This window comes from Solanum pennellii, chromosome 5, assembly GCF_001406875.1.
Source record: "Solanum pennellii chromosome 5, SPENNV200".
In the NCBI taxonomy this organism is placed as follows: domain Eukaryota; kingdom Viridiplantae; phylum Streptophyta; class Magnoliopsida; order Solanales; family Solanaceae; genus Solanum; species Solanum pennellii.
In genome coordinates this window covers 72,650,612-72,676,462 of record NC_028641.1, presented here as the reverse complement: position 1 = coordinate 72,676,462, position 25,851 = coordinate 72,650,612, and the positions used below count along the sequence as shown (strand labels likewise).

General features: G+C 33.6%; 3 protein-coding genes across 3 annotated transcripts; all 3 read left to right on the top strand.

The window, feature by feature from the left end:
- Positions 1-765: 765 nt before the first annotated feature.
- Positions 766-2,197, top strand: LOC107019742 (serine/threonine-protein kinase BLUS1-like). Its single transcript, XM_015220120.2, has 2 exons — positions 766-1,489; positions 1,581-2,197. Exons 1-2 carry the CDS (start codon positions 794-796, stop codon positions 2,070-2,072), a joined length of 1,188 nt encoding a protein of 395 aa, XP_015075606.1. The 5' UTR covers positions 766-793; the 3' UTR covers positions 2,073-2,197.
- Positions 2,198-8,601: 6,404 nt separating this feature from the next.
- LOC107019740 lies at positions 8,602-9,287 on the top strand. Its single transcript, XM_015220118.1, has 2 exons — positions 8,602-9,115; positions 9,271-9,287. The coding sequence occupies exons 1-2, from the start codon at positions 8,602-8,604 to the stop codon at positions 9,285-9,287; spliced, it is 531 nt and encodes a 176-aa protein (XP_015075604.1).
- Positions 9,288-22,150: 12,863 nt separating this feature from the next.
- Positions 22,151-22,793, top strand: LOC107019739. The gene has a single exon (XM_027916997.1). It carries the CDS (start codon positions 22,157-22,159, stop codon positions 22,715-22,717), a length of 561 nt encoding a protein of 186 aa, XP_027772798.1. The 5' UTR covers positions 22,151-22,156; the 3' UTR covers positions 22,718-22,793.
- Positions 22,794-25,851: the final 3,058 nt, after the last annotated feature.

Sequence of the window (25,851 nt, the reverse complement as noted above, 5' to 3'; positions counted from 1 at the left end):
TTTCTCTTATTTTTATCACTAAAGAATGAGAGAGAAAATGAAATGAGAATAAAGAAACTCAACAATAATTAAAGAAGTTAAAAAATAATGTGTGAAAAGAACCAAATATATTATTTTTTAAAATATTAAAAATAAAAAAAAATTAATTTTATCACTTTTATAACGGTATGAGTATATATACAACCATTTTGTAAGGTAAGGAGTATATGTGATCCAATTTTGTAGCGGCAGAGGTATATTCTTGAATTGCTTTATTTACTGGGCGTATTCCAGCTCGAAATGACAAAGTTCAAAAGTATATCATGCCAATGTCCCTTATAAAAATAATAACTGAAAGTTAAAAGTTAAAAAATCTAGCCATATCTAAGTTTTAGTATTTAGCTTATTTTTACACTTTCTGGTCTAAAAGTAATTTATTTTTAAGCATTTATTATCTTTTCCAAACATCAAAAAAAAAAAAAAAAACACTTAAAACAAGCCAATGTAAACGATTTTTTAAATAGTTTATTCCCCTTATAAGATGTGAATTTGGAATAGTTGAACTCTAATACGAGTATCAAACATCAATATGAATATCCATTTTATTGATCTATTCAGCACAATAATTTACTTATTTGATAATTACTTAAAAAATATTATTAGTTATACTGCGCGCCATGATAATTAATATATATATGTATATATAAAAAAACAGAAAACTGGAAAATGGTTAGGTGCGCGCCATTTGTAACGGCTTTTTAGCCCCAATTCGTTTTACTCTGTAAACTTCATCTTCTTCTTCATCAAGAAAAAAATGGCTGCACATCCCTTGTTTCCCCGCTTCACACCCGAATTCACCTACGACCCTCGACCCGGCTATGTCTTCATCGAACGAAACGCCAGAACTAAGTACGTTCTCCTGGAAATAATCGGAATTAATTACCTCCAACTGCTGCATACAAACGACCACAACACTTCCGATCTCATTTACAAAGCTTGTTACTACACATCCGATTGGGTCGACAACGACAATCTCCTTCCTTCCGGTTATGCCACTATCAAGTTCATCCGAGGCGGACCAGAAGTCCTTAGGAGCAAGCTGGCGGAGGAACAACCAATTCCTGATCCAAACATTATTAACGTCGAAAAATGGGGTATTCAGAAATACCATGGAGGATACTGTGTTGCATTGCCTTATATGTCAGAAGGATCGCTCCGTTACATTCTGTCAACTCGATTTCACAACGGATTACCAGAGGATTGTATTGCTATTGCTCTTAAACAAGCGCTTCGGGGTTTGTTTGTTCTTCATAATTTGGGTCTGATTCATAAGTGTTTCAGTGCTGGGAATATCTATGTTAATTTCAAATCGAATGTAGAAATCAAATTGGGATTTGCAGCAACGATTTACGATTCAGAGTTGGAATCTCCTCTTTTTGTTAGTCACGGAACAGAACTTGGCGTTGATTCAACTGTTACCGATCTACAAAATGATTCTCCTGGACATCCGGTAATTAACAATTTGTTTAGTTGAATTAAGGTGTTGAAATCAATTGTGTTATTAGTCGATAATTTTACTTGTGTTTATGAATTTTCAACAGAATCTAGAACTAGGCGAGTTGTACAGATGGGCTGCTGCGCCGGAGGTGTTCTATTCACCATGTGATGATGCCCACACTGTTCATTCCGATATCTGGTTAGTCGGTGTAGCAGCATTGGAATTAGCATATGGAAATTTAAGAATAAGCGATCACGAAGAATTTGAGGCAATGATCAAGAAGATAAAGAGGTCGAGGAGATTGCCGGATAAGTTGGAAGATGTGCTTGAGGAGATTAATGTAGAAGAAGGGAAAGGGAAAGGGAAAATGAAAAAAGTTTTGGTATATCTTAACGACAAACTGAAGTGTGTGAAAGGTAAAAGAAAGTTTTCGAAAGAGTTTGAGGAGTTGGTGTTGGATTGTCTTTCTACCAAAGAATCAAAGAGGCCATCAGTTGTAGATCTACTGCAGAGACCATTTTTTCGGAATGCAAAGAACTTGCAATGGTTTCAACGCCGCGTGTTGTATGCAAAGAATCCAATGGCTTATTGCTGATATCTGATGATGAACGATTCGTGGAAGATCAAGATAAGAGAAAAGGCAAATTGTTACATAGAAATCGTGTCGTACTGTAGTAGTTCATGTTTTTAGACACTTAATTGCTGAAAAGGGAATTACATTTCTTCTGTTGGTTCTCTATTATAATTATATTAGAATTGTAGTATCAATTTAGTGTGTAAAGTTGCTTATTAATAGTTGAATATTGTGCAATCAATAAATAAAGAATTAGAGTATGAGTAAAGGAGTTCTGTATATGAAGCTTCTATGCTTCAATGTTATCGTAAACTTCAAGCAACGAATAGTTCATCAGGGCAACATTCTTCTCCGATTTACCCTTTTCCCTAATAAATCGAAACTTTCTTCTGGTGTTACCAATCAAATATAAAGAGTACGTACCAAGTTAACAACACTCCATGGGTAGTGATTTCTTTCCATCAAAAGCGGAATAAGAAGCTTGCAAAGTTAACAACACTCCATGGTTAGTGAATCGAGAGCTAGTGGATATAAGGGACTTATACCCCGCCCCAAAAAAATAATTGGAAAACCGGTGGCAGATCAAGAAAAAGATATTGTTGTAGGAATAATTGTGGTTGCACTTTTTCAAGACGTTTGAGTACATTCTCCGATACTGGACTTTGGACATGGCAAAGTTTGGAGAACGGGTGCACCCCGCATGTCTCAGGCAAGAATTTACATCACCAGCCTTGTATAGATGAGGTGTTTAACATAAGGATTTTCTTTGCTGATCGTAGTCATTGGTCGTAATGAATTGAATCTGCTGATTGTAAATAAGCAAGAAATCATCAACTTTCGAACTACAAATCCTGAATAGAGTACAATAATATTTTTCAAATTTGCAAAGTTTGTTTCATTGGTTTTGTATAACTGAAAACAGATGGACACGTGTCAACTGGAAAGGAGACTCCTCCAACTATAAATACACCAGAAGTTGAGAAATCAGTTACCATTTTTTCTCTGTTTCCCGCTGAAATTCTCCAATTCTTGATCATCAAATGGCTAATGAAGAAGCGCCCGTTTGGAAGAAGAAGATATTCACTGAAGAAGAAGAAGCCTGCAGAGTTAACAACACATCACCGGTAAAGACTCGAGAACTAGTAGAGATAGGATCTCCCCTGAAATTCGATTGTAACAACCAATGGAAGATCAAGAAAGAGATTACCAGTCATGTTCTCGAGGAAGGAAATCTGGTGATTTCACATTCGGAGACGTTTGACTACATTCTTCCATATTGGAGGTTGGAGAATGCCAAACAATTGGTGAACGGGGAAATGAAGCGTGTTGCTATGGGGGATGTAATCAATGGGACTAAGTGTAATGAAGATGCAGGTTTTATTTTTCGGAAGCTGCCTAATCATGATGACTATTCTCTATCCGTCAAGGAATTGTTCAACATTCACCGATTGGGTGTTGGTGATAAAATTGGGCTATATTGGGATCCTAGATTTCATATGTTTATGTTCATAATACTTTCTAAGGTTTGTAAGAAGAAGACATTTTTTCTTGGAGACCTAATAGAGACAGATCCTGTCCAGACAATCCATTCAAATAACTTGAAGCACATGACGAAAAAGATTACCAGTCAAGATATTGCTTCTGGAGAGCTGCAGATTTCATCTTTCGGTATGTTTGACTACATTCTTCCATACTGGGACTTGGAGCAGGCAAGAAGTTTGGTGAATGGGACGGCGATGATTGTTGGCTTGTGGGACTTAACAGAGACGAAATATGGCAGGACTAATAGGTATAAAGATGTAAATTTTACTTTTAGGAAGCTGGATGATCTTAAATACTCTCTATCATTCATGGCATTGATCAATGATCGCGGATTAGGTGTTGGTGATGAAATTTGGCTATGTTGGAATCCTATTGTTTCAAAGTTTATATTCAAATTAATTTCAAAGGTTTGTCGGAAGAAGATATTCTCTAACATACCAGGGGTAATGACTCGAGAGCTAACAGTGACGACAGACCTTCCCACAATATTTGATTCGAGTAACATAGCGTACATCGGGAAACACATCACCCATCAAAATATCACTCAAGGTACACTGGAGATTTCATCTTCCCAGACGTGTGAGTACATTCTTCCATACTGGAAGTTGGACAAGGTCAAAAGTTTGGTGAATGGGAACATGGAGCGTGTTGGAGTGTGGGATGTAACAGAGGAAATGTATGGCAGGACTAATAGGTATGAAGATGTAATTTTTACTTTTAGGAAGACGAATGATCTTAAATACTCTCTATCATTCATGGTATTGATCAATGATCGCGGATTAGGTGTTGGTGATGAAATTTGGCTATGTTGGAATCCTATTGTTTCAAAGTTTATATTCAAATTAATTTCAAAGGTTTGTCGGAAGAAGATATTCTCTAACACAGCTCAAGAGCTAAAAGAGACGACAGACCCTCCCATTCAATTTTATATGAGTAGCATATGCAGAAGGTACTTGAGGAAACACATCACCCATCAAAATATCACTCAAGGTATACTGGAGATTTCATCTTCCGAGACGTCTGAGTACATTCTTCCATACTGGAAGTTGGACGAGGCCAAAAGTTTGGTGAATGGGAACGTGGAGCGTGTTGGGGTGTGGGATGTAACTGATGAAAAGTATGGCAGGAATAATATGTATGAAGATGCAAGTATTGCTTTTAGGAAGCTGGATGATCTTACATACTCTCTATCGTGCATGACATTGATCAATGATCGCGGATTGGTTGTTGGTGATGAAATAGGGCTATGTTGGAATCCTATTATTTCAAAGTTTGAATTCATATTAATAAGTAGGGCTGTATTGATTGATTAGGGGCTTGTACAAATTCAAGTTTTATGTTCAAATTGTGTAAATGATTGAAGAATTGAAACATGAATATATGATGGATGATTCTTTTCTCAAATTTAATCTGTTTTTTGTACTTGTGTTTGGAATTATGTCTACTTGTGTTTATTTGCAAGAATATATACGAGTTTCAATTCATCTGTTATACAAGTTTGAATGTTTTGATGAAAGATGTGATAGTTCAAACTGTTTTATTTCTTTAGTTAGAGATGGTTGTATTATCGTGTCTTACAACAATCACATTCTTTTGATAGAACCTCTTATGTTTTTTTCTTTTTACTGATATCATCGTCTTCATACCTCAATTCTGCTGATCTGAACTTGCAAGTGTATGCGCTAGCATTAGTCATTGTACTTCATCAAAGAGACGGTGTCCATTTTGCCTGGTAGTGAGTGCACTGATCTGTTCTCATAGAACCTCTTGTGTTTTTTCTTTTACTTGAATGTGCTGATATCATCGTCTTCGTACCTCAATTAAGCTAACTAACCACTTGATTAATATCAACTAACTATCTGCTAACAGAAGGAACTGCTGTGCAAGTATATATATATATAAAGTCTTTATTTCCATTTTTTTCTGCATAATCAAAGTTGCTGGCTGCTCAACTGTTTCTGAAAAATCCTAGCTAATAGCTATAAAATCAAAACTAAAATGATGACATACATTACCATAGAATGCTCTTCATGCTAGTTCGGCCAACATATTCTCGTGGGGAACGCTCAGTTTGCTTTGCAGTTTTTTGAAGCATAAGTTAAAACTAATAACTACAGTAGTCTTTTTTTTTTTTTGAAGCATAAGTTAAACCTAACCTCTGGCAAAAATAGAAAGTGGTAATTAGGACATAAAAAAAGGGAAGGCAACCGACTTATAACCTTAGACTCAAGCAAAATACACGATCCAACTAACAAAAAAATTACATTCGTCATATCTTCTTCTTATACAAGGCAGTTGCCATCTATCCAATTGAAAGAGTCCCTTCGCTTCTTTCGGGAGCTGTTGATAAGAGAAGTAGAAGGTACCATTTCCACTCGATGGAGCCAATTTGGCTAGGAAGTCAGCCACTTGGTTGGCTTGTCTATAACAATGTGAGATGCTCACTTCTGCCCCTTCCATAGCGTTGACAGTTCGTTCGATAATGCTTTTCAGCTTCAGATTGTTGGTGTCTTTCTCTTCGAGCATATTTGTAATCACCATTAAGTCCAACTCCAGATCGTATTTGTTGTATCCAGCTCGATTACACCATTCTATTGCATAGAGTGCTTCTGCCTGATTGTTGCTTTTACATTGAGTTGGGATTGAGAAAGCCATAATGAGATGACCAGTGTCATTCCTGAGAACCCCTCGAATGCCGTCCCTGGAAATACTCTCTTGCATATAGCTTCCATCTGTGTTGAATTTGATCCTTGCAGTTGCAGGCTTGGTCCAAACAACTTGCCTCCATCTTACAATAGGTTTGTACCTTTCAATTCTTGTGCAAATTTGAACCAATTTTCCTGTTAAGTCACAAGTCGAGAAGGCAACACAAATAGCTGCTTTAATGTTCCATAGGATTTGCATTTCCATTTTAGATATCAAATATTTGGTCTGATCTCCATATCTACAAGATGTCCAATTTTTTCAGATTTCCCATGCTATACACATGGGAGTGTGATTTGTTGTACCATTTTATGCACACTGTTGGCAGTGTTCATATTCCACCAAGCATTGAAGCGTGTTGGAGTGTGGGATGTAACAGAGGAAAAGTATGGCAGGACTAATAGGTATGAAGATGTAAGTTTTACTTTTAGGAAGCTGGACAGTCTTGAATACTCTCTAACATTGATCAGTGATCGCGGATTGGGTGTTGGTGATGAAATTAGGCTATGTTGGAATCCTATTATTTCAAAGTTCATATTCAAATTAATAAGTAGGGCTGTATTGAGGCAATTATAGCAATAAGTTCTTTTTTTTCTTTTAATAATAATAGATCTCTAAGATACTCGAGTATTTGTTTGACAGCCTGGGTATCATCATAAAGTCTGTCTTGCAAGTTGTTACTGTTAAATTAGGTCTTCTAAGTCTAACTCACATCTCAAAAGCTAGCTCAAAGGGAAGAGTATTGTCCAAGCGTTATTAGGAGTCCACCCATCTCAATAACCATCGATGTAGGATTTTTGTATTTCTTTAACACCCCACCTCACGCTCAGTGCTTAGCATTTGGTGTGTGGACAATTTTTTATTTTGGGGGTTCCAACATCGGGTGAGATAGGTTCTGATATTATATTATTTGAAATTAAGTCTTAGACCTAACACACACCATGGTTAGCAACTCGAGAACCAGTGTAGATAAGGGTTTTTTTAAAAGACAAACTAATTTATCATATTATATTATAAGTGAGAAGCTTCAAGATATAAAGTTGAATTATCATTTTATCCCTATACTAAATAAAAATGTTAAATTCATATTTGATTATTTTATTTTTGAAAAATATTGAGCAGTAAACTTTTTTTACTATTAATGAATTGAGAATATTTGAATAGTTATGAAAATTAAATAATTTAAACGTTAAAGAAAATGAAAAGATAAATGTTAGTTAATGAGAGCAAATAGGTAGAGATTTAAGTTGCACATTAACTAAAATATAGAAACAGTTACCTTTACATTACTAGAATCTTAAAAGTTGTAGATTTCAATACAATGAATCCCATAGTTAATATATTACTATATGTTATTTTCAATTATAATACATGAAAAGAAGCTAAAGAGACTAATTAATCATTTAAAGTGAAAGTATTATATAAAGCCAAGAATAGTTTTCATTTTCCTCAAGTCCCCTCTCCATTTTTATGGGCTCTAAAGAAGAGTATATCATTTCTCTGAGCAGTTTTTTCTCAATCAATGTCAAAGTTAAAGGCAATCAAAATACGCTATGAACGTTGTTGGATTTGTTCAAGAATTTCATCTATGGATGTTGTTGGATTCGTCAAAGAAATTTCTTAGTGAAGAATACACTCATGACACTTATTATTTAATTTCCTTGCTAGGGCTTAATATGTGCAACGCACAACATTAATTTTACGGAAAAAAACGTCTATATGTAACTAGTTTTACACATATTTCATTAACGTAGAACATAACATTTCACTTATTCATTTAAATATTGTAGTTGTATAGTTTTTTAGATTTTGGATCTTAGAAACAAAAACACCATATAGGATGCTTATCAATTTTAAGAACATATAATTTGTATTTTCTATTTTATAACACATAATATAACTTTAAAATATTGTTAATATACAATATTCACAAAAATATTTTTTTTATATGGCCACACGCGCGTGGCGCGTACCCACAAATTGGTGCTAAAATAAAAGTTGAACACAATTTTTTTGAAATCTAATTTAGGATTTTTGGTCCAATGCCAATTAAGACCGCGAGATTTAAAATTTTTCTATATCTTCTTAAATTCCATACTAAGTTAAAATACAAACAAATTGGAATAAATAGAATAATTTTAAAAATTTCACACCAAAAATAAGGATTATTTTTTTCTGTTTCCCTCTCAAAGTAGGAAAATAATTTAAAACCTAGAGTTTACTCTTATAAATTCAAGCTTAATTTCCTGCCTCTCTCTATCTCTCTGTGCGTAATACTTTTTTGGCGAATTGTATTGTTTCTTCCATGTCTGATCAAAAGATGTTCCTTAGCCTTAAGAAGACCTTCTTTTACAATTTTTTTCCATCAAAAGAAGAAGAAGAAGCTTGTAAACGTAACAACACTCCATATGTAGTGACTCGAGAACTAATTGAGACTAGGGATATGTACCCTCCTCCCAAAATCGATCTACAAAACCCATGGCAGATGAAGATAAAGATTACCAGTTATGAGGTTGAGGCAGGAGCCCTCTTGATTCCCTATATCGAGACGTTTGAGTACATTATTCGGTACTGGACATTGGACCTCGCCAAAATTTTGGTGAACGGGTGCGGTGTGTATGTTCAAGTGTGGGATGTAACGGAGGATAATGCTCCTAACAAGTATGAAGGTGAGCGTGTTTACTTATGGAAGCTGTGCAACGATGACTATGCTCTTTCGTGCATTGAATTGTTCAACCATAACAGATTGGGGGTCGGTGATGAAATTGGGCTGTTTTGGGATCCGAGATGTTCAAATTTTATGTTCAAATTACTTTCTCGTACGACCAAAAACAACATACCATAGTCTTTTATGTTAGTATTACGAAAGGCCTTACAGCAAGCACATTCGTTTGTATTTGAATTTGCTGATATCATCATGTTCACATCTCGATTCTGCTTATCTGAATTTCTTTGTATTTGTTATTGTTATCAGGAAAACGATACAGTTAAATTTGTATGACGTGTTATCAATTTAGCGTGTGAAGTTGCTTATTAATAGTTGAATAGCAAACGATACATCAGATTCACTCACAAAATCAACGTTGTAAAGTTCATCTCAAAATTATGAAACCTCTGTTGCTGAATACTGCCTTGTTGTTGCTGCTGATTACCCCATAGTAGCTTACTCAAGTGGAGAGCTTCTCTATCAATAGGCCGGTTCATATCGGGATCATCACCATCCATTTGAATAATATCCTTGAAATTACACTCAAATTCCATGATCTTCATCTTTAATTACTCTTTCACGAGTTCAAAATTGGGGATCGAGAAGAGGATGTAATTAAGCAGTTTATCTATGTGGGAGATCTACATTGATGTTCTTGAAATTGGACATGGATTTTAAAATCGACAAATCCCGATGATCATCAATATCACTATGCGTTTTAGATGTTCAAAATCAATAAATTCACGCACCATCGGTTGTTTTCCTTTTTCAGCAGCATCTCCTCCTGATTCTTAATTTCCACACTCATTTTGTTTAGACTTTCGATGATTGACGCTATTTCCCTTTTGTCAGTGTTCTTTTTCTTCGTCGCCATTTTCATCATCTTGGCGTTTTCTTTTTCGTCCTTATCGATTCCCTCCAGCTTCTTCTTCATCCAATCCCTCTGTTTTCCCTCCCTCCTTTTTATCAGATTTTGGATTGCCATTCTGTCAATTAAGCTCTTTTTGGCCTTCTTCTTCTTCGGTACGTATTCGCTTACGTCCAATTGCAGGAACTGGTTCTCCTGCAGTAAACATCTTCTTCTTTTTTTGGCAGAGAACATCAAAACAGAAAGAAAAAATTGAGTAGAAGAAGATGGTTAACAAATAATAACAGTTATTATACTATAAAACTAATTACTGGAAAAAACATACAGTTATAACTTCCACTGATAAGGTTCAAAAATAGTATTTTACTTTTACGTTTTTTCAACCATTCCATTACAACCCATGAAAATATATTCGACTATATTTCTCTAATTTTAAAAACTCGAGGTGAGTTTTGAACCTCTCAACTACTCAGCGGCTAAGCCAAAATGTAATGACATTAACTCAATTGTCACTAAATATTTTTATGACAATAATTATTGCCGCGGAAAGAGAACTTATTGTTATTAAATATTGGAAAATGCACAAGTACTCCCTAGGTTATAACCAAAATTTCAGAGACACACCTTAACTAAACTAAGGTTTTATCACCCCGGAACTTTTTTTTTTGTATTTTTATACACCTTTTGTCTTACGTGGCACACTATGTGACTCTACGCAATTGAGAAGCATGGGAGATACATAAATGCCACGTAAATAAAAAAGGTGCATAAAATTACAAAAAAAAAAAGTCCAGGAGAGTAATTAGGATCTTAGTTTAGTTAAGGTGTATCTTTGAAATTTCGCACATAGTTTAGGGTGTACGTACTTGTACATTTTCCCATAATATTAATAATTCCTCCATAATATTAATAATTCCTCAAGTACAAATACCCTTCATTCATATTTTTAATAGGCACAACACATAAATGTGTCATTTAACTTGGTTTCGAATCACAATTATGCTCTTCAACTTTAGGTGTGCACAAGTAGACACTTAAACTTGTATAAGTTGAACAAAGAGACACACATGTCCTATATGTCATCTTACATGTCATTTTTTGTACTACGTGTATTGTGTCATATAGGACTCATGTGTTTATTTATTTAAAAGTTGGATAGTTAAAGTGTCTGTTTGTGCATTATAAAAGTTGAAGATAAATTTGAAGTCAAGTTTAGGGTCCAATATATGTAATATGCCTTTTTAATAAGCAAAAATGCCTTTTACCAACTTTTAGAATTATTTTTAATTCAAAAATGTCTTTTCTAAACTTGTAAAATTAAGCAATAATTGTGATTAAACTAGACTTATACATGATTAAATGTTACCCATTTACCACTTTCCATTTCTCAATGAGCTTTAATTGTTAATCCAAACTACCCTTAAGGTTGAACAACAAAATTATTCTTTATTTTAAAGTAAAATTTCTGCATATTTTTCTGGATAGATTAATTAAGAATTTTTTGTATTCCAAACTATTATGGTTACTTTAAATTTATGCTTATGAAAATATTTCAATGGTTGAGGATATTGAGTTGATAAAATTTCTATTAAAATGTCAAATAATGGTTTTACTAATGATCATTTACTTGAAAGGCTTTTTAAATCAATACGTTGCAAAATTATACTATTTGCTTTCCCATGAATTATAGATATTGCATAGTGATTATGAATACAGTATCAAATTTGATGTTTCTTGACGCACATTAAAAAAATTATTGTTATAACGGATCTCCATGCGTTGCACATGTCCAGGGATTAGTGGTTAAATAAAGTTGAACACAATTTTTTGCCGAGCTAATAACTTTGATGGTCACTCAACTATCAATTGTTTTCACTGAAAGTCACTCAACTTTCATATTCAACTCAAAAGTCACTTAACTATAACTTCTTTACACAGAAAGTTACTTCACTTTTATTTTTAACTCAAAAGTCACTCAACTATGACTTCTTTGCACAGAAAGTCACTCAACCAATTAAGTTGTTTTTTCCTTAAAATTTAGTGACATAGAATTTTAATTATTAACTAAAATTTTAAGAATCAAATATATACTCATTTAATGACTCGCTCTATTTAATCCGACCCGCTAAAAATATAATATTGAACATTTTATTTTACCATTAATTCCCTAAATCATTCTCCCTTGTCTCCCCCATTCTTTTAGCGAATTAGTGGTAAAATAAAATGTTCAATGTTCAATGGGGAATGATTTAGGAAATTAATTAAAAAATAAAATGTTTAATATTATATTTTTAGCTGGTTGGATTGAATAGGCGGGTCATTAAATGATTTAAATGGATATATACATTTGATTCTTAAAATTTGGTAATTAATTAACATTTCATGCAACTAAATTTTAATGAAAAATAATTAAATAGGTTGAGTGACTTTCTGTGCAACGGAGTCATAGTTGTTTGTCAATCTGTGTTATCAAAACCAGAAATTACTGATTGTAATAAATTATTCAGAAACACGAAGTAACAAAATCTGAAATAATCTTTTTAGTTTGGAAGAAAATCAAGTCCACTGAATTCACAGTGTCCCCTTAAGGAAATTATTTCCCTCTAGTATCCGAGGTTTGATTTGGAATATAACCTCCCAGGGTAAAATGATTTTAATCAGTAGAGTGTAGATACCAAAAACTCTACTGTCAGCGAATCAATCTACAGCAGGAAAGTACACGAAGAAATATGTGTTTAGAAGAAGAAGGAAGATCAGAAAATTCCTTGGAAAATATTATGAAGACTGAGTGGCAAGAAGAATATATTCTGAAAGGTTGCAACCCTTTCAGAATTGACACGATCATTAATGAAAGGTTGCAAACTTTCAAATGGTATTGACTGTTCCTGAAAGTTGCAACCTTTCAGAACAGTCATGGCGGGATTTTAAATATAAGGGAAATAAAAACGGGTCACGCGCGCGGATCCGAGGCGGATCGGGTTAACTAAAAAGTTGATCGGTTAACTTCTGTTATCAACTAATTAATTGAAAATATTTTTTTGTCCATTTAATTAATTAAATAAATAAATAAAATAATTTTTTGTCCAAAAAATAATCTCTCGATCATTTGCCAAAGCCAAAGCCGAAGCCGTAGCCGAAGCGAGCGACGACGACGACGGCGCGAGGGGTCCCTCTTTCCAACCTTTTTGACAATTAATAGGAGTATTTATGTATTTAAACTCTCCTATTTTCCTTTCCATTACCGATGAGGGACAATTGCCTTTTTCATTAAAGCATTAGAGGACTTTTCAAGTTCCCAACTTTTCAAGTTCTCAACTTTTCAAATTCCTCTCCTTCCCTCTATTTTCCATCAATTCTTGCTACATACCCAACAATCCCCCACATTGATGGGGAATGGTTATAACATAGGAATGCACGGACAATTGTGTACTTTACAAGCAAGGATTAATTGCATCTGGATAAGTAGGTTTCAGCTTGGACTTTCCGTAGTGAACATATGTCGGAAATACTCGGTCAATCGGTAGATGTGATATCTTTGAACCGTCGAGCTTTGGTGTATACCTAGACAACCATATGTCACACAATTAACCCTTTACTGTTTATGATTCATATGGTTGTGTTCGTTTCAGCCATGAACACCTCCTAGTTTCATGAGTGTATAGAGAATAAACTTTTGACATAAAATTCTCTTTGAAGCGACTTTCACTTCACTCACATAGGTGATTTCTAACCGTGTCATCTCGTAGATACACTATTTGGTCAAATCTACCAAACTTAGCAAATCATTAAAAACTTTAAGTTTTATTACCTCATTAACAAGCCTTAAAGTCTTAACCTTTTCCTGAACATTATCTTCATCATGAGAATGGATTGAGTTAATTGACAATGTCGAACCGTCAGCCACAACTTTATTTTTCTCCTTGAATCTAGCTCTTGGAATCTCCAGTCTGCTAGATAGAGTTACGATCATGCTGACTTGTCCTAAGCCGTAAACCCAATCCCTTAGATGATCTTTCAACTGCCTCTCTCACTAGGCCTTTCGTTAGTAGATCAGACACACTATCGCTTGACTTTACATAGTCAATTATGATAATTCCACTAGAGAGCAGTTGTCTTACGGTGTTATGTCTCCATCGTATATGACGAGACTTCCCGTTGTACATAACGCTCCCTGCCCTACCTTTTGTTGTTTGACAATCGCAATGTATGCAAATTGGTCCAACAGGTTTGGGCCAGAATGGAATATCCTCTAGGAAATTCCGGAGCCATTCCGCTTCTTCACACGCCTTATCCAATGCAATGAATTCAGATTCCATTGTGGGGCGAGCAATACATGTCTGTTTGGACGATTTCCAAGAGACAGCTCCTCCACCAAGTATGAATACATAACCACTCGTGGATTTTACATCATTTGACCCGGTGATCCAATTTGCATCACTATATCCTTCAATCACAGCAGGATATTTATCATAATGCAAAGCATAATGTTGTGTATATTTTAGATAACCCAACACACGTTTCATAGCCATCCAATGAGTTTGATTCGGATTACTAGTGTACTGACTCAGTTTACTAATAGCACATGCTATATCTGGTCGCGTGCAATTCATAATATACATCAAACTTCCCAACACTCTGTCATATTCCAATTGAGAGTCACTTTGACCTTCATTCTTTTTAAATGTACAACTTAAATCAATTGGAGTTTTGACAACATTGAAATTAAACTATTTGAACTTATCCAATACTTTTTCAATATAATGAGTTTGAGATAATGCTAGTCCCTAGGGAGTTTTGATAATCCTGACCCCTAAGATCAAATCAGCAACTCCTAAGTCTTTCATATCGAACTTGCTGGACAACATGCGCTTAGTAGCATTTATATCGTCAATTTCTTTACTCATTATTAACATGTCATCAACATACAAACAAACAATGACTTCATGATTCATAACGTTTTTAATGTAAACACATTTATCACATTCGTTAATCTTGAATCCATTTGCCAACATTATTTGATCAAATTTAGCATGCCATTGTTTGGGTGCTTGCTTGAGTCCATAAAGTGACTTCACAAGTCTGCACACTTTCTTTTCTTTACCAGGAACTATAAATCCTTCAGGTTGTTCCATGTAAATTTCTTCCTCCAACTCTCCATTTAAGAAGATTGTCTTTACATCCATTTGGTGGATTTTAAGATCATGCACCGCTGCTAGTGCTATTAACATCCTAATTGATGTTATCCTTGTTACTGGAGAGTATGTGTCAAAGTAGTCCAAACCTTCCTTTGTTCAGTACCCTTTGACTACCAGTCTAGCCTTATATTTGTCAATAGTCCCATCAGGTTTCATTTTCCTTTTAAAGATCCACTTTGATCCTAAAGGTTTATTTCTTGGAGGAAGATCAGCTAATTCTCAAGTGTGATTGCTTAAAATTGATTCAATATCACTGTTGACTGCTTCTTTCCAATAAGTTGACTCTGATGAAGACATAGCTGCTTTAAATGTTTGAGGCTCATTTTCAAGCAATAGTGCTACAAAATTTGGCCCGAAAGAAGCAGATTTTCGTTGCCGAGTACTACGCCTAGGTTCATCCCTAGTTAGAATATTTTCCATTGATTCTTCTCGTGGTCGTTTAGGTCTTTCACTTGTTGACTCACTTTCAGTTTTATACGGATAAATATTTTCAAAAAACTCTGCATTATCTGATTCAGTTATCGTATTAACATGAATCTCAGGGTTATCAGATTTGTGAACCAAAAATCGACAGGCTTTACTATTCACAGCATACCCAATAAAGACACAATCTATTGTTTTGGGTCCAATTTTAACCCTCTTCGGTAAAGGAACCTCTACCTTGGCTAAACACCCCCACACTTTGAAATATTTCAAGTTGGGTTTTCTTCCTTTCCACAACTCATATGGAATTGATTGTGTTTTTCGATGGGGTACTCTATTGAGTATTTTATTAGCTGTAAGGATGGCTTCCCCCCAAAGATTTCGCGGTGAACCAGAATTGATCATTAAGGCATTCATCATTTCCTTTAATGTTCTGTTCTTCCGTTCTGCCAAACCATTTGACTGTGGTGTATAAGGTGCAGTAGTTTGATGAATAATACCATATTCCAAACATATCTCTGCAAAAGGAGATTCATATTCTCCACCCCTATCACTCCGAATCATTTTTATCTTTAGATTCAATTGGTTTTCCACTTCATTTTTGTATTGCTTAAATGCATCAATTGCTTCATCCTTACTATTAAGCAAATATACATAACAAAATCGAGTGCAGTCATCAATAAAAGTTATAAAATACTTTTTTCCACCACGAGATGGTGTTGACTTCATATCGCATATATCTGTGTGAATTAAGTCTAAAGTTTTAGAATTTCTTTCAACAGACTTGTAAGGATGTTTAACAAACTTACTTTCCACACAAATTTCGCATTTCGACTTATCGCATTTAAAATCAGGCAATACTTCTAGATTAACCAATTTTCGCAAGGCTTTGTAATTTACATGTCCCAAACGGGCATGCCATAAATCACTTAACTCCAATAAGTAAACAGAAGCAGAATTTTTATTAATACTGTCAATAACCATTACATTTAGTTTGAAAAGACCCTCATTGAGGTAGCCCTTTCCTATGAACATTTCATTCTTACTTATTACAGCTTTATCACTAACTAGGACACACTTAAACCCGTTCTTAACGAGTAGTGCAGCAGAAACTAAATTCTTCCTAATAGTAGGGACATGCAGAACATTGTTCAAAGTCAACACCTTGCCGGATGTCATTTTCAACATTACTTTCCCAGTTCCTGCAATCCTTGCTGTTGCTGTGTTTCCCATGAATAAATCTTCATTGTACTCAGCAGGAGTGTACGTTGCAAAGGCTTTTTTCGCAGAGTTAATATGTCTAGTGGCACCTGAGTCGAGAAACCACTCCTTGGGATTTCCAACTAAGTTACACTCTGATATCATTGCACACAAGTCATCTGCATCTTCCATCTTTTTCATGATGTTTGCTTGACTTTTGCCTTTGCCTTTGTTTTTGTCCTTTCTTGGAGCATGACAATCGGAAGACCTATGACCAGCCTTGCCACAATTGTAACAGTTGCCTTTGAATTTCTTCTTGGCCTGTTCTGACTTCTGCCCGTTGGTAAGAGCTTCTTCAACAATATTAACTCCAATGATTGTTGAACTCTTACGCGAGTTTTTTTTCGGTGTTTTTGTTATCTTCCTCAATCTTGAGCCGAATCACAAGATCTTCAAGCTTCATTTCTTTATGCTTGTGCTTTAGATAATTTTTGAAATCGTTCCACGAAGGAGACAACTTCTCGATCATTGCAGCCACTTGAAAAGCTTCATTTACTACCATATCTTCAGCAATCAGATCATGGAGAATAAGTTGAAGTTTCTGCACTTGTGATCCAACAATTTTACTATCTACCATTTTATAGTCTAAAAACTTTGCGACCACAAACTTTTTCAAGCATGCATCTTCTGTCTTATATTTCTTCTCAAGTGCATTCCATAACTCTTTTGAAGTTGTTATTGCACTATAGACATTATATAAGTCATCCTCTAAAGCACTCAAAATGTAACCTTTACATAGGAAGTCTGACTGTTTTCATGCTTTAACAATCATGAATTTTTCCCTGTCTGGCATATCATCAGCAGGAACTGGAGTATCTTCACTTGTAAATTTCTGCAGACCAAGAGTGGTAAAGCCAGAAAAATACTCGTTGCTGCCATCCTTTGAAATTCACACATGTGAATTTACCCGGTTTCTCTGCTTATGGTACAAGAGTTCGGGTTGGTGCAGCAACAGCCACTGTAACACCAGTGTTTGTCATTTTTGATAAACAAAAATTGATACAATATAAGTAAGCAATAAACTATAATTGCAGACTTAAAGGAGTATAAAATCACAAAATTTTTTGTCTCCACTAGAAACACAGATTTACTAATTTCCTTAAGATTGTTTGCCAATCTGTGTTATCAAAACCAGAAATTACTGGTTGTAATAAATTATTCAGAAACACGAAGTAACAGAATCTGAAATAATCTTTTTAGTTTGGAAGAAAATCAAGTCCACTGAATTCACAGTGTCCCCTTAAGGAAATTATTCCCCTCTAGTATCCGAGGTTTGATTTGGAATATAACCTCCCAGGGTAAAATGATTTTAATCAGTAGAGTGTACCAAAAACTCTACTGTCAGCGAATCAATCCACAGCAGGAAAGTACACGAAGAAATATGTGTTTAGAAGAAGAAGGAAGATCAAAAAATTCGTTGGAAAATATTCTGAAGACTGAGTGGCAAGAAGAATATATTCTGAAAGGTTGCAACCCTTTCAGAATTGACACGACCATTAATGAAAGGTTGCAAACTTTCAAATGGTATTGACTGTTCCTGAAAGTTGCAACCTTTCAGAACAGTCATGGCGGGAATTTTAAATATAACGGAAATTAAAACGGATCACGCGCGCGGATCCGAGTCGGTCGGGTTAACTAAAAAGTTGAAAACATTTCGGTTAACTTCTGTTATCAACTAATTAATTGAAAATATTTTTTTTGGCCATTTAATTAATTAAATAAATAATTAAAATAAATTTTGTCCAAAAAATAATCTCTCGATCATTTGCCGAAGCCGAAGCCGTAGCCGAAGCGAGCGACGACGACGACGGCGCGAGGGGGTCCCTCTTTCCAACCCTTTTGACAATTAATAGGAGTGTTTATGTATTTAAACTCTCCTATTTTCCTTTCCATTACCGATAAGGGATAGTTGTCTTTTTCATTAGAGCATTAGAGGACTTTTCAAGTTCCCAACTTTTCAAGTTCTCAACTTTTCAACTTCCTCTCCTTCCCTCTATTTCCCATCAATTCTTGTTACATACCCAACAATAGTTGAGTGAATTTTGAGTTGAAAATGAAAGTTGAGTGACTTTCTGTGCAAAGAAATTATAGTTAAGTGACTTTTGAGTTGAAAATGAAAGTTATGTGACTTTCTGTGAAAACAATAGATAGTTGAGTGACCATCAAAGTTATTAACTCATTTTTTGTCAAAATGTCAATCAAGACCTTTTGTTTTTTTAAATTCCATAGTAAGTCAAAATACAAATATTTTTAAAAACTTCACACCAAAAATAATAATAATAATAATAATATTTTTTCTCAAAGTGGGGAAATAATAATTCAAAACCTAATTTTTTAACACTTATAAATTGAAGCTCTCGTGCGTAATATTTTTTGGATTCTTCAATGTCAACCTTATTTTACAATGAAGAAGCAGCTTTGCCGATTGAGAAACGGGATCCCCCGAAAATCGATCCATGGCAGATCAAGATAAAGATTACGAGTTACGAGATTGAGGCAGGAGCGTTTTTTATTCCATATAACAAGATGTTTGAGTACATTCTTCTATACTGGACATTGGACCTCGCCAAACTTTTGATGAATGGGTGGGGGTGTATGTGTTGAATGTGGGATGTAACCGAGGATAATGCTCCTAAGATGTATGATGGTAGGCGTGTTTATTTATGGAAGCTGAGGAACGATGACTATGCTCTTTCGTGCATTGAATTGGCGTTGATGATGAAATTGGGCTGTTTTGGAATCCTACATCTTCAGATTTTATGTTCAAATTAATTTCTCGACAACAAAAAACAACATAGCTTAGTATTAGGTGGAATATTTGCAATAAAATGATTTAGTGTATGTGTATTATTATAGTGCGTTTTTTTTTTTTAGGCAAACGATGAATTTTGATAGAAGCCGATATGATTGATTTTAATGAATCAATACTGATCACTCTCAATGACTTTGTGTCCTCTGTTAGTACAAAACAGGGTTGTGAGAATTACTGTGATGCTTTTAAATCAGTAGTTAGATTCGTTTGATTTTGCATGCCATCAACCAGATGACAGTTTCTCCGAAAAACCTCTTTTCGAAAATTATAGTCCAGCCCTATCAAATCACGGGATGACTCCAAATACTAAGTGTTGGGAATTTTGTCTACTTGTATTTATTTGCAAGAAAAGTATTAAAGATGGTTATACAAGTTTGAATGTTTTGTGCCTGAGTAGGTAAAAATTGATATGTCATTAAATCGCTTGTTTCCTTTATATCTTCACAACTCCACAAAATCTTGCAAAAGTTACAAAGGATTCATGGAAGTGGCGGCATTTAAACTTTGGAAGCTTGAAGTTTCTAACACCGTGAACCATTTCCAAAACGCAATTCTTGGAGGGCAAAGAAGGTGCACTCAGATATTTGTGATCCGATAAGTCCCACATCTAATGGAGGTAAACGCTATTTCATTATAACAGAAATACTTGGGTCTTTCTCTTAAGAGAAAAATGTGAAGCATTTGAAACTTTTAAGAAGTTCAGAGTGCTTGTTGAAAATGAAGTAGGTTGTCATTGCTCGTGGCTTGTTATGGATAGAATCTGCTGATTGAGGCACGTTTTAATAGAGGAATGTGATTTCTAAAAACATTAATCGACTACTCGAATCCTTGCATTATTACCAAAGAAATCTAATAATACAAGTTTCGATAGCGACAAAGTCAAAATTAAAATAATTTAAAAATTTTCACAAAAAATAATATTATGTTTTCTGTTTTCCTCTCAAAGTAGGAAACCTAGAGTTTACTCTTATAAATTGAAGGGCTCTTTCTCTCTGTGCGTAATATTTTTGGAGTCTTCAATGTCTGATCAAAAGATATATCCTCTTGTATGACCTTTGCTTAGCCTTAAGAAGACCTTCTTTTACAATTTTTTTCCATCAAAAGAAGAAGAAACTTGTAAACGTAACAACACTCCGTTTGTAGTAACTCGAGAATTAATAGAGATAAGGGATGTTTATCCTCCCCCAAAATCGATCTACAAAACCCATGGCAGATCAAGTTAAAGCTTACCAGTCATATATGAGGTTGAGGCAGGAGCCCTCTTGATTCCATATATCGAGACGTTTAAGTACATTCTTCGATATTAGACACTTGACATGGCCAAAATTCTGGTGATCATTCCATATATCGAGACGTTTAAGTACATTCTTCGATATTAGACACTTGACATGGCCAAAATTCTGGTGATCAACGGGTGCGGGGTGTGTGTTCAAGTATGGGATGTAACGGAGGATAATGCTCCTAACAAGTATGAAGGTGAGCATGTTTACTTATGAATACAATGAAATTAATTCAATTGTCACTCAATAATTTGCCGCAGAATTAAGAGAGCTTATTGTTATTATTATTATTTTTTTGGTTGCAGGATAAATAAATTGAAACAAATATGTATTTTAAAAATAATTTATACTTCAAATTAAACATGAAATAAGTGAGAAGACTTGTACTTAAGTTAGATGTTTCTAGTTTGCAGGATTTTAGAATCCAAAATTTCTTAAACTCTGAGTTAAACAATTTTATCCAACCTCAACCATGTTTGAAATTGTATCTCTAGTGAAATTTTTTTTTTTATAAAATGTAGAAAATCAACGAAATTTACTAAAAAAGCTAGGAGTTTCGACTCAAAAGAAAATGTCATTTTTTAAAAGAAAAAATAAAAAATAATGCAACCATTAGATTTGATGATACGACGGAAAAGCTAATTTTAGGTATTCAAGATTAAAATATCAGATAATAAAAAGGTTAACGTAAAATGTAATAGTCCGATGAAAAATATGTGTCTTAAGTTGGATGACATGATCAAATATATAAAAAAAAATATGACGAATGATAAATATAACGCTTTTTTAAAAATATAAAAACAAACATGATATTTTTCCGTTTTAAAAATCTTAGTACCTAAATTGAGATGACCATAATATGTGTTATATTCTAAATTCAACACATATTTGACCGAAATGAACCTTGTAGGTTAGTAGAACTAGATTTACTATTTCAATTCTAATATATCGTATTCACAACTATTTTTATTCATTTAACACATACAGTACAGTTGTTGATAAAAAAAAAAGTTAATTCAATCATAACTAATCTCTAAGTAGTTTCAACATTACTAATTCATGATATTGAATATTATTCTTATTTATTTAATACAAACCATAACATTGTTGATGATTAAAAAAAATAATTTAGTTCCAGCATAAAAAAATAATTTAGAAAAAGTGAAAGCGAAAAAAGGAAAAAACAAAAACAAAAACTGAAAACTGAAAAGTGGTTATGCCCCGCCATTTGTAACGGCCTCTGTTTATCCTATAAATTTCCTCTTTTTTCTTCTTCTTCTTCAATTTCCGACTAAAATTGTTGATCGTCAACAAAATGAGTGAAAAGGAAGTATATGCTCTTGTAAAACCTTTGCGTAGCCTTAAGAAGACCTTCTTTTACAATTTCTTTCCATCAAAAGAAGAAGAAGAAGCTTGCAAGCGTAACAACACTCCATACGTAGTGACTCGAGAGCTAATTGAGATTAGAGATATATATCCTCCCCCAAAAATCGATCTGGAAAACCCATGGCAGATCAAGATAAAGATCACCAGTTATGAGATTAAGGCAGGAGCCCTCTTGATTCCATATATCGAGACGTTTGAGTACATTATTCGATACTGGACACTGGACATGGCAAAAGTTTTGGTGAACGGGTGCGGGGTGTATGTTCAAGTGTGGGATGTAACGGAGGATAATGCTCCTAACAAGTATGAAGGTGAGCATGTTTACTTATGGAAGCTGTGCAACGATGACTATGCTCTTTCGTGCATTGAATTGTTCAACAATAACAGATTGGGGGTCGGTGATGAAATTGGGCTGTTTTGGGATCCTAGATGTTCAAATTTTATGTTCAAATTACTTAATGACAAAAAAAAGTGGCTGATTCATTTGTAGAAATTGGGATATTATGTTCAAATTCTGTAAACGATTCAAGAAATTGGATCATAGCTCTGTAAAATAGAGTACGAATATCTGGCTACGATGATCTACTTGTTTTTCCAAGTTTTATGTTGAAATTCTGTAAATTTTCTTTGTTAATATGTACTTGTATTTGCAGGAAAAGATTGGCTGACATTTCTGTTATTCGATGAGATGTTAGTGCTTCAATGTATGGTTATACAATCTTGAATGTCTTGTGATAACTCGAGCTGTTTGATCTCCAAAAGTTCTTTTTGTATCGTTCTTGAAACCTCGATTCTACTTATCTGAATTTTCTTTGTAGATGAATTTACGTAACCAAGTGTATCCTCTAGCGCTAGTCATTGTAGTTCACCTAACAGAATATGCACATTAATTAGTCCATGAACATAGACAAAGGTTTGGTGAACGGGAATGTAGAGCACGTTGGCTTGTGGGATGTAACAGAGAAGAAGTATAGCAGGACTAACAGGTATGAAGATGTAAGTTTTACTTTTAGAACCTTTTGTGTTTTTTCTTTTACTTGAATTTGCTGATATCATCGTCTTCGTACCTCAATTCTGCTGATCTCAACTTGCACGCGTATGCGCTAGCATTATTCATTGTAGTTCTCCACGGTTCATCTAACAGAATATGCACAGTAACATCAAAGAGACGGTGTCCATTTTGCTGTTATCTGGGCTAGTAATATGACAGTAATCTGTTTATACAGAGTAAGTTTCAGCTCATTTAACAGCCACAACTAACTACATTCTAATTAACTAACTAACCACTTGATTAATTTTTACAAACTGCTAACATAAGTGGACTAAATAGCAAAATGATATAAATGATTCATTAAGTTTGAAAGTTGGTCTAAAGTTATCGTATGGATATATTTTGTATAGGTAATAAATCATTTCTTTGTGCGAACAATCTATGGTACATAATATATGTGACATTAAATAAGTATCTAACTCTCTTGTTTTTAATAGTTTTTGACATTTTTAAAATATATGCAATAATTTAATTGGCAACTTTCACATATAGCAAATAAAAAATTCATATTTGTATGCTATTGCAAAGTTTGCATAATTGCGCTCCCTAGCAAACATAGAAATTGTATAATTCGCTATACATATACAGTTGAAGCAAATTGTATAAAACGAAGTGTATAAAACAAGAAAAAGAAAGACACTTGGGCAGAGAACTATATAAAAACGAAGTGTATAAAACGAATTGTATTATTATAAGTGTATAGAACGATTATATACAATTTGAATTTGTATAAAATGAGAAAGAGAGAAAGACAAAAGAGACTTGACAAGGAATATACAATTAAATCGAATTGTATAAAACGAAAAAGAGAGAAATTAGATACAATTTGAAAATCGTATAAAACGAGAAAGAGAGAAAGGCAAAAGAAACTAGGCAGGGGAGTATTTTTATTGTATAATTATAAGTGTATATGACGAAAATATATGTACTTGCATGTGTATATACATTTTTCTCACGCTTTATACAATCAGAAACACAATTTATACATTTCGCTTCTGTTTGTATAAGTGAGAAAGGCGAGGGTGGCGAGCGAGATTTGGGAGAGTGGCGAGCGAGATCTGGAAGAGGGGAGAGAGGGGAACAAAAATATATGTATTTATACAATTTTCTCTGCTTTATACAATTAGAAACAATTTTTATACACTTGTGTTTGTATAAAAAGTGAGGAAGCGAGCGAGAGATTGGAGGAGAGTGGCGAGCGAGATATATGGGAGAGAGGTGCCTGACAATTTTTTACAAACGTTTGCTATGGAACACAATTAAATCAAACCCTAACTACTCCATTTATTTTAGGTTATTAGTTTGCTATTATATACAATTTTCTCTAATTTAATTTTTTTTTAACCCTTATTTTATGATTAAAGGGTTTGTGAAGACGGGGTATTATATTTTCCAAATCTAAAATGTTAACGAGTTTTTTATTAATATAAATTTCTTTTTTTTTTTTTTTGATATATTATTGGAAGAAAATGTGGGTAGTATTTCACTTTGGGCCAAAAATAGAAAGAGTTAAAAAAAAACTTCTTATGATTATTTCATTGGTTATCCCACACCAATCATACCTTTCTTATTGAACAAATTCCATTTATGATTTATTTAATTAGAATATAGTTTTGGTGGAGTTCCAACTAAAGAAAATCAAATTATTTTACAATATTTTTTCGATTGCATAATGATTCATGCATGACATTTCTAGGTTAGATAAACCCCCTAATTAATTTCCCAATAATTTGACAAAAGTACCACAATTAACAAATAATGATAGATTGACATTATGTTCAAGCAAGTCGTAGATTTATATAATTCAATAATCGTGAAATTTATTAAATATCTGATTAAAAATTTTATTATTATTATAATAATAACTTAAAAGTTATTATAATAATTATAAATTTTAAGTTCTAAATTTATTTGAGTACATATACACTAATGTACTTTTTTTTATATAAAAAAAACTAATTATCAAGTGTTCAATCTCTAGACAAGTAAAGAAGTACTAGAACATAATCTGATACCGCCCCATTTAATTTCATGTTGATAGTGCGCCTCACAAATAATTTATTAAAGCCAATTAAGTTATTTACACATAATCTTTATTTATTTTTATTTATTCAGTATTTGATGTGATATAATTTTTTAGAGAGAATTAATAGAGTGACGATATTATCATTTTTAAATATAAAATAAATTTATATTTTGAAAAATACATTAAAGAAATGTTAAAAGTTCGAAATTAAGTGAAAAATTATGTCTTGACAGAAAGAGTATAAAATTATCGGTTGGAAATATTATTATATATTAGGTCTCATTATGAAGTATTTTTTTCATCCATTTTTACTTGTATAGTATTGAATTGACATATCACTTTTTAAATGTAATAAAAAAAATTATACTGTCAATTCTAATGTATAATATTAATTTAGTATTTTTTTAATAATACATGGAAATAATTGTAGTCAATACTCATTCTATTCGATATGAATAATTTCGATATTTTTTATGATTCAAAATAAATGAACTTTTCAAAGTTCAAGAATCTATTCACGTTTTTTCCACTTCTTTTTAATAAGATT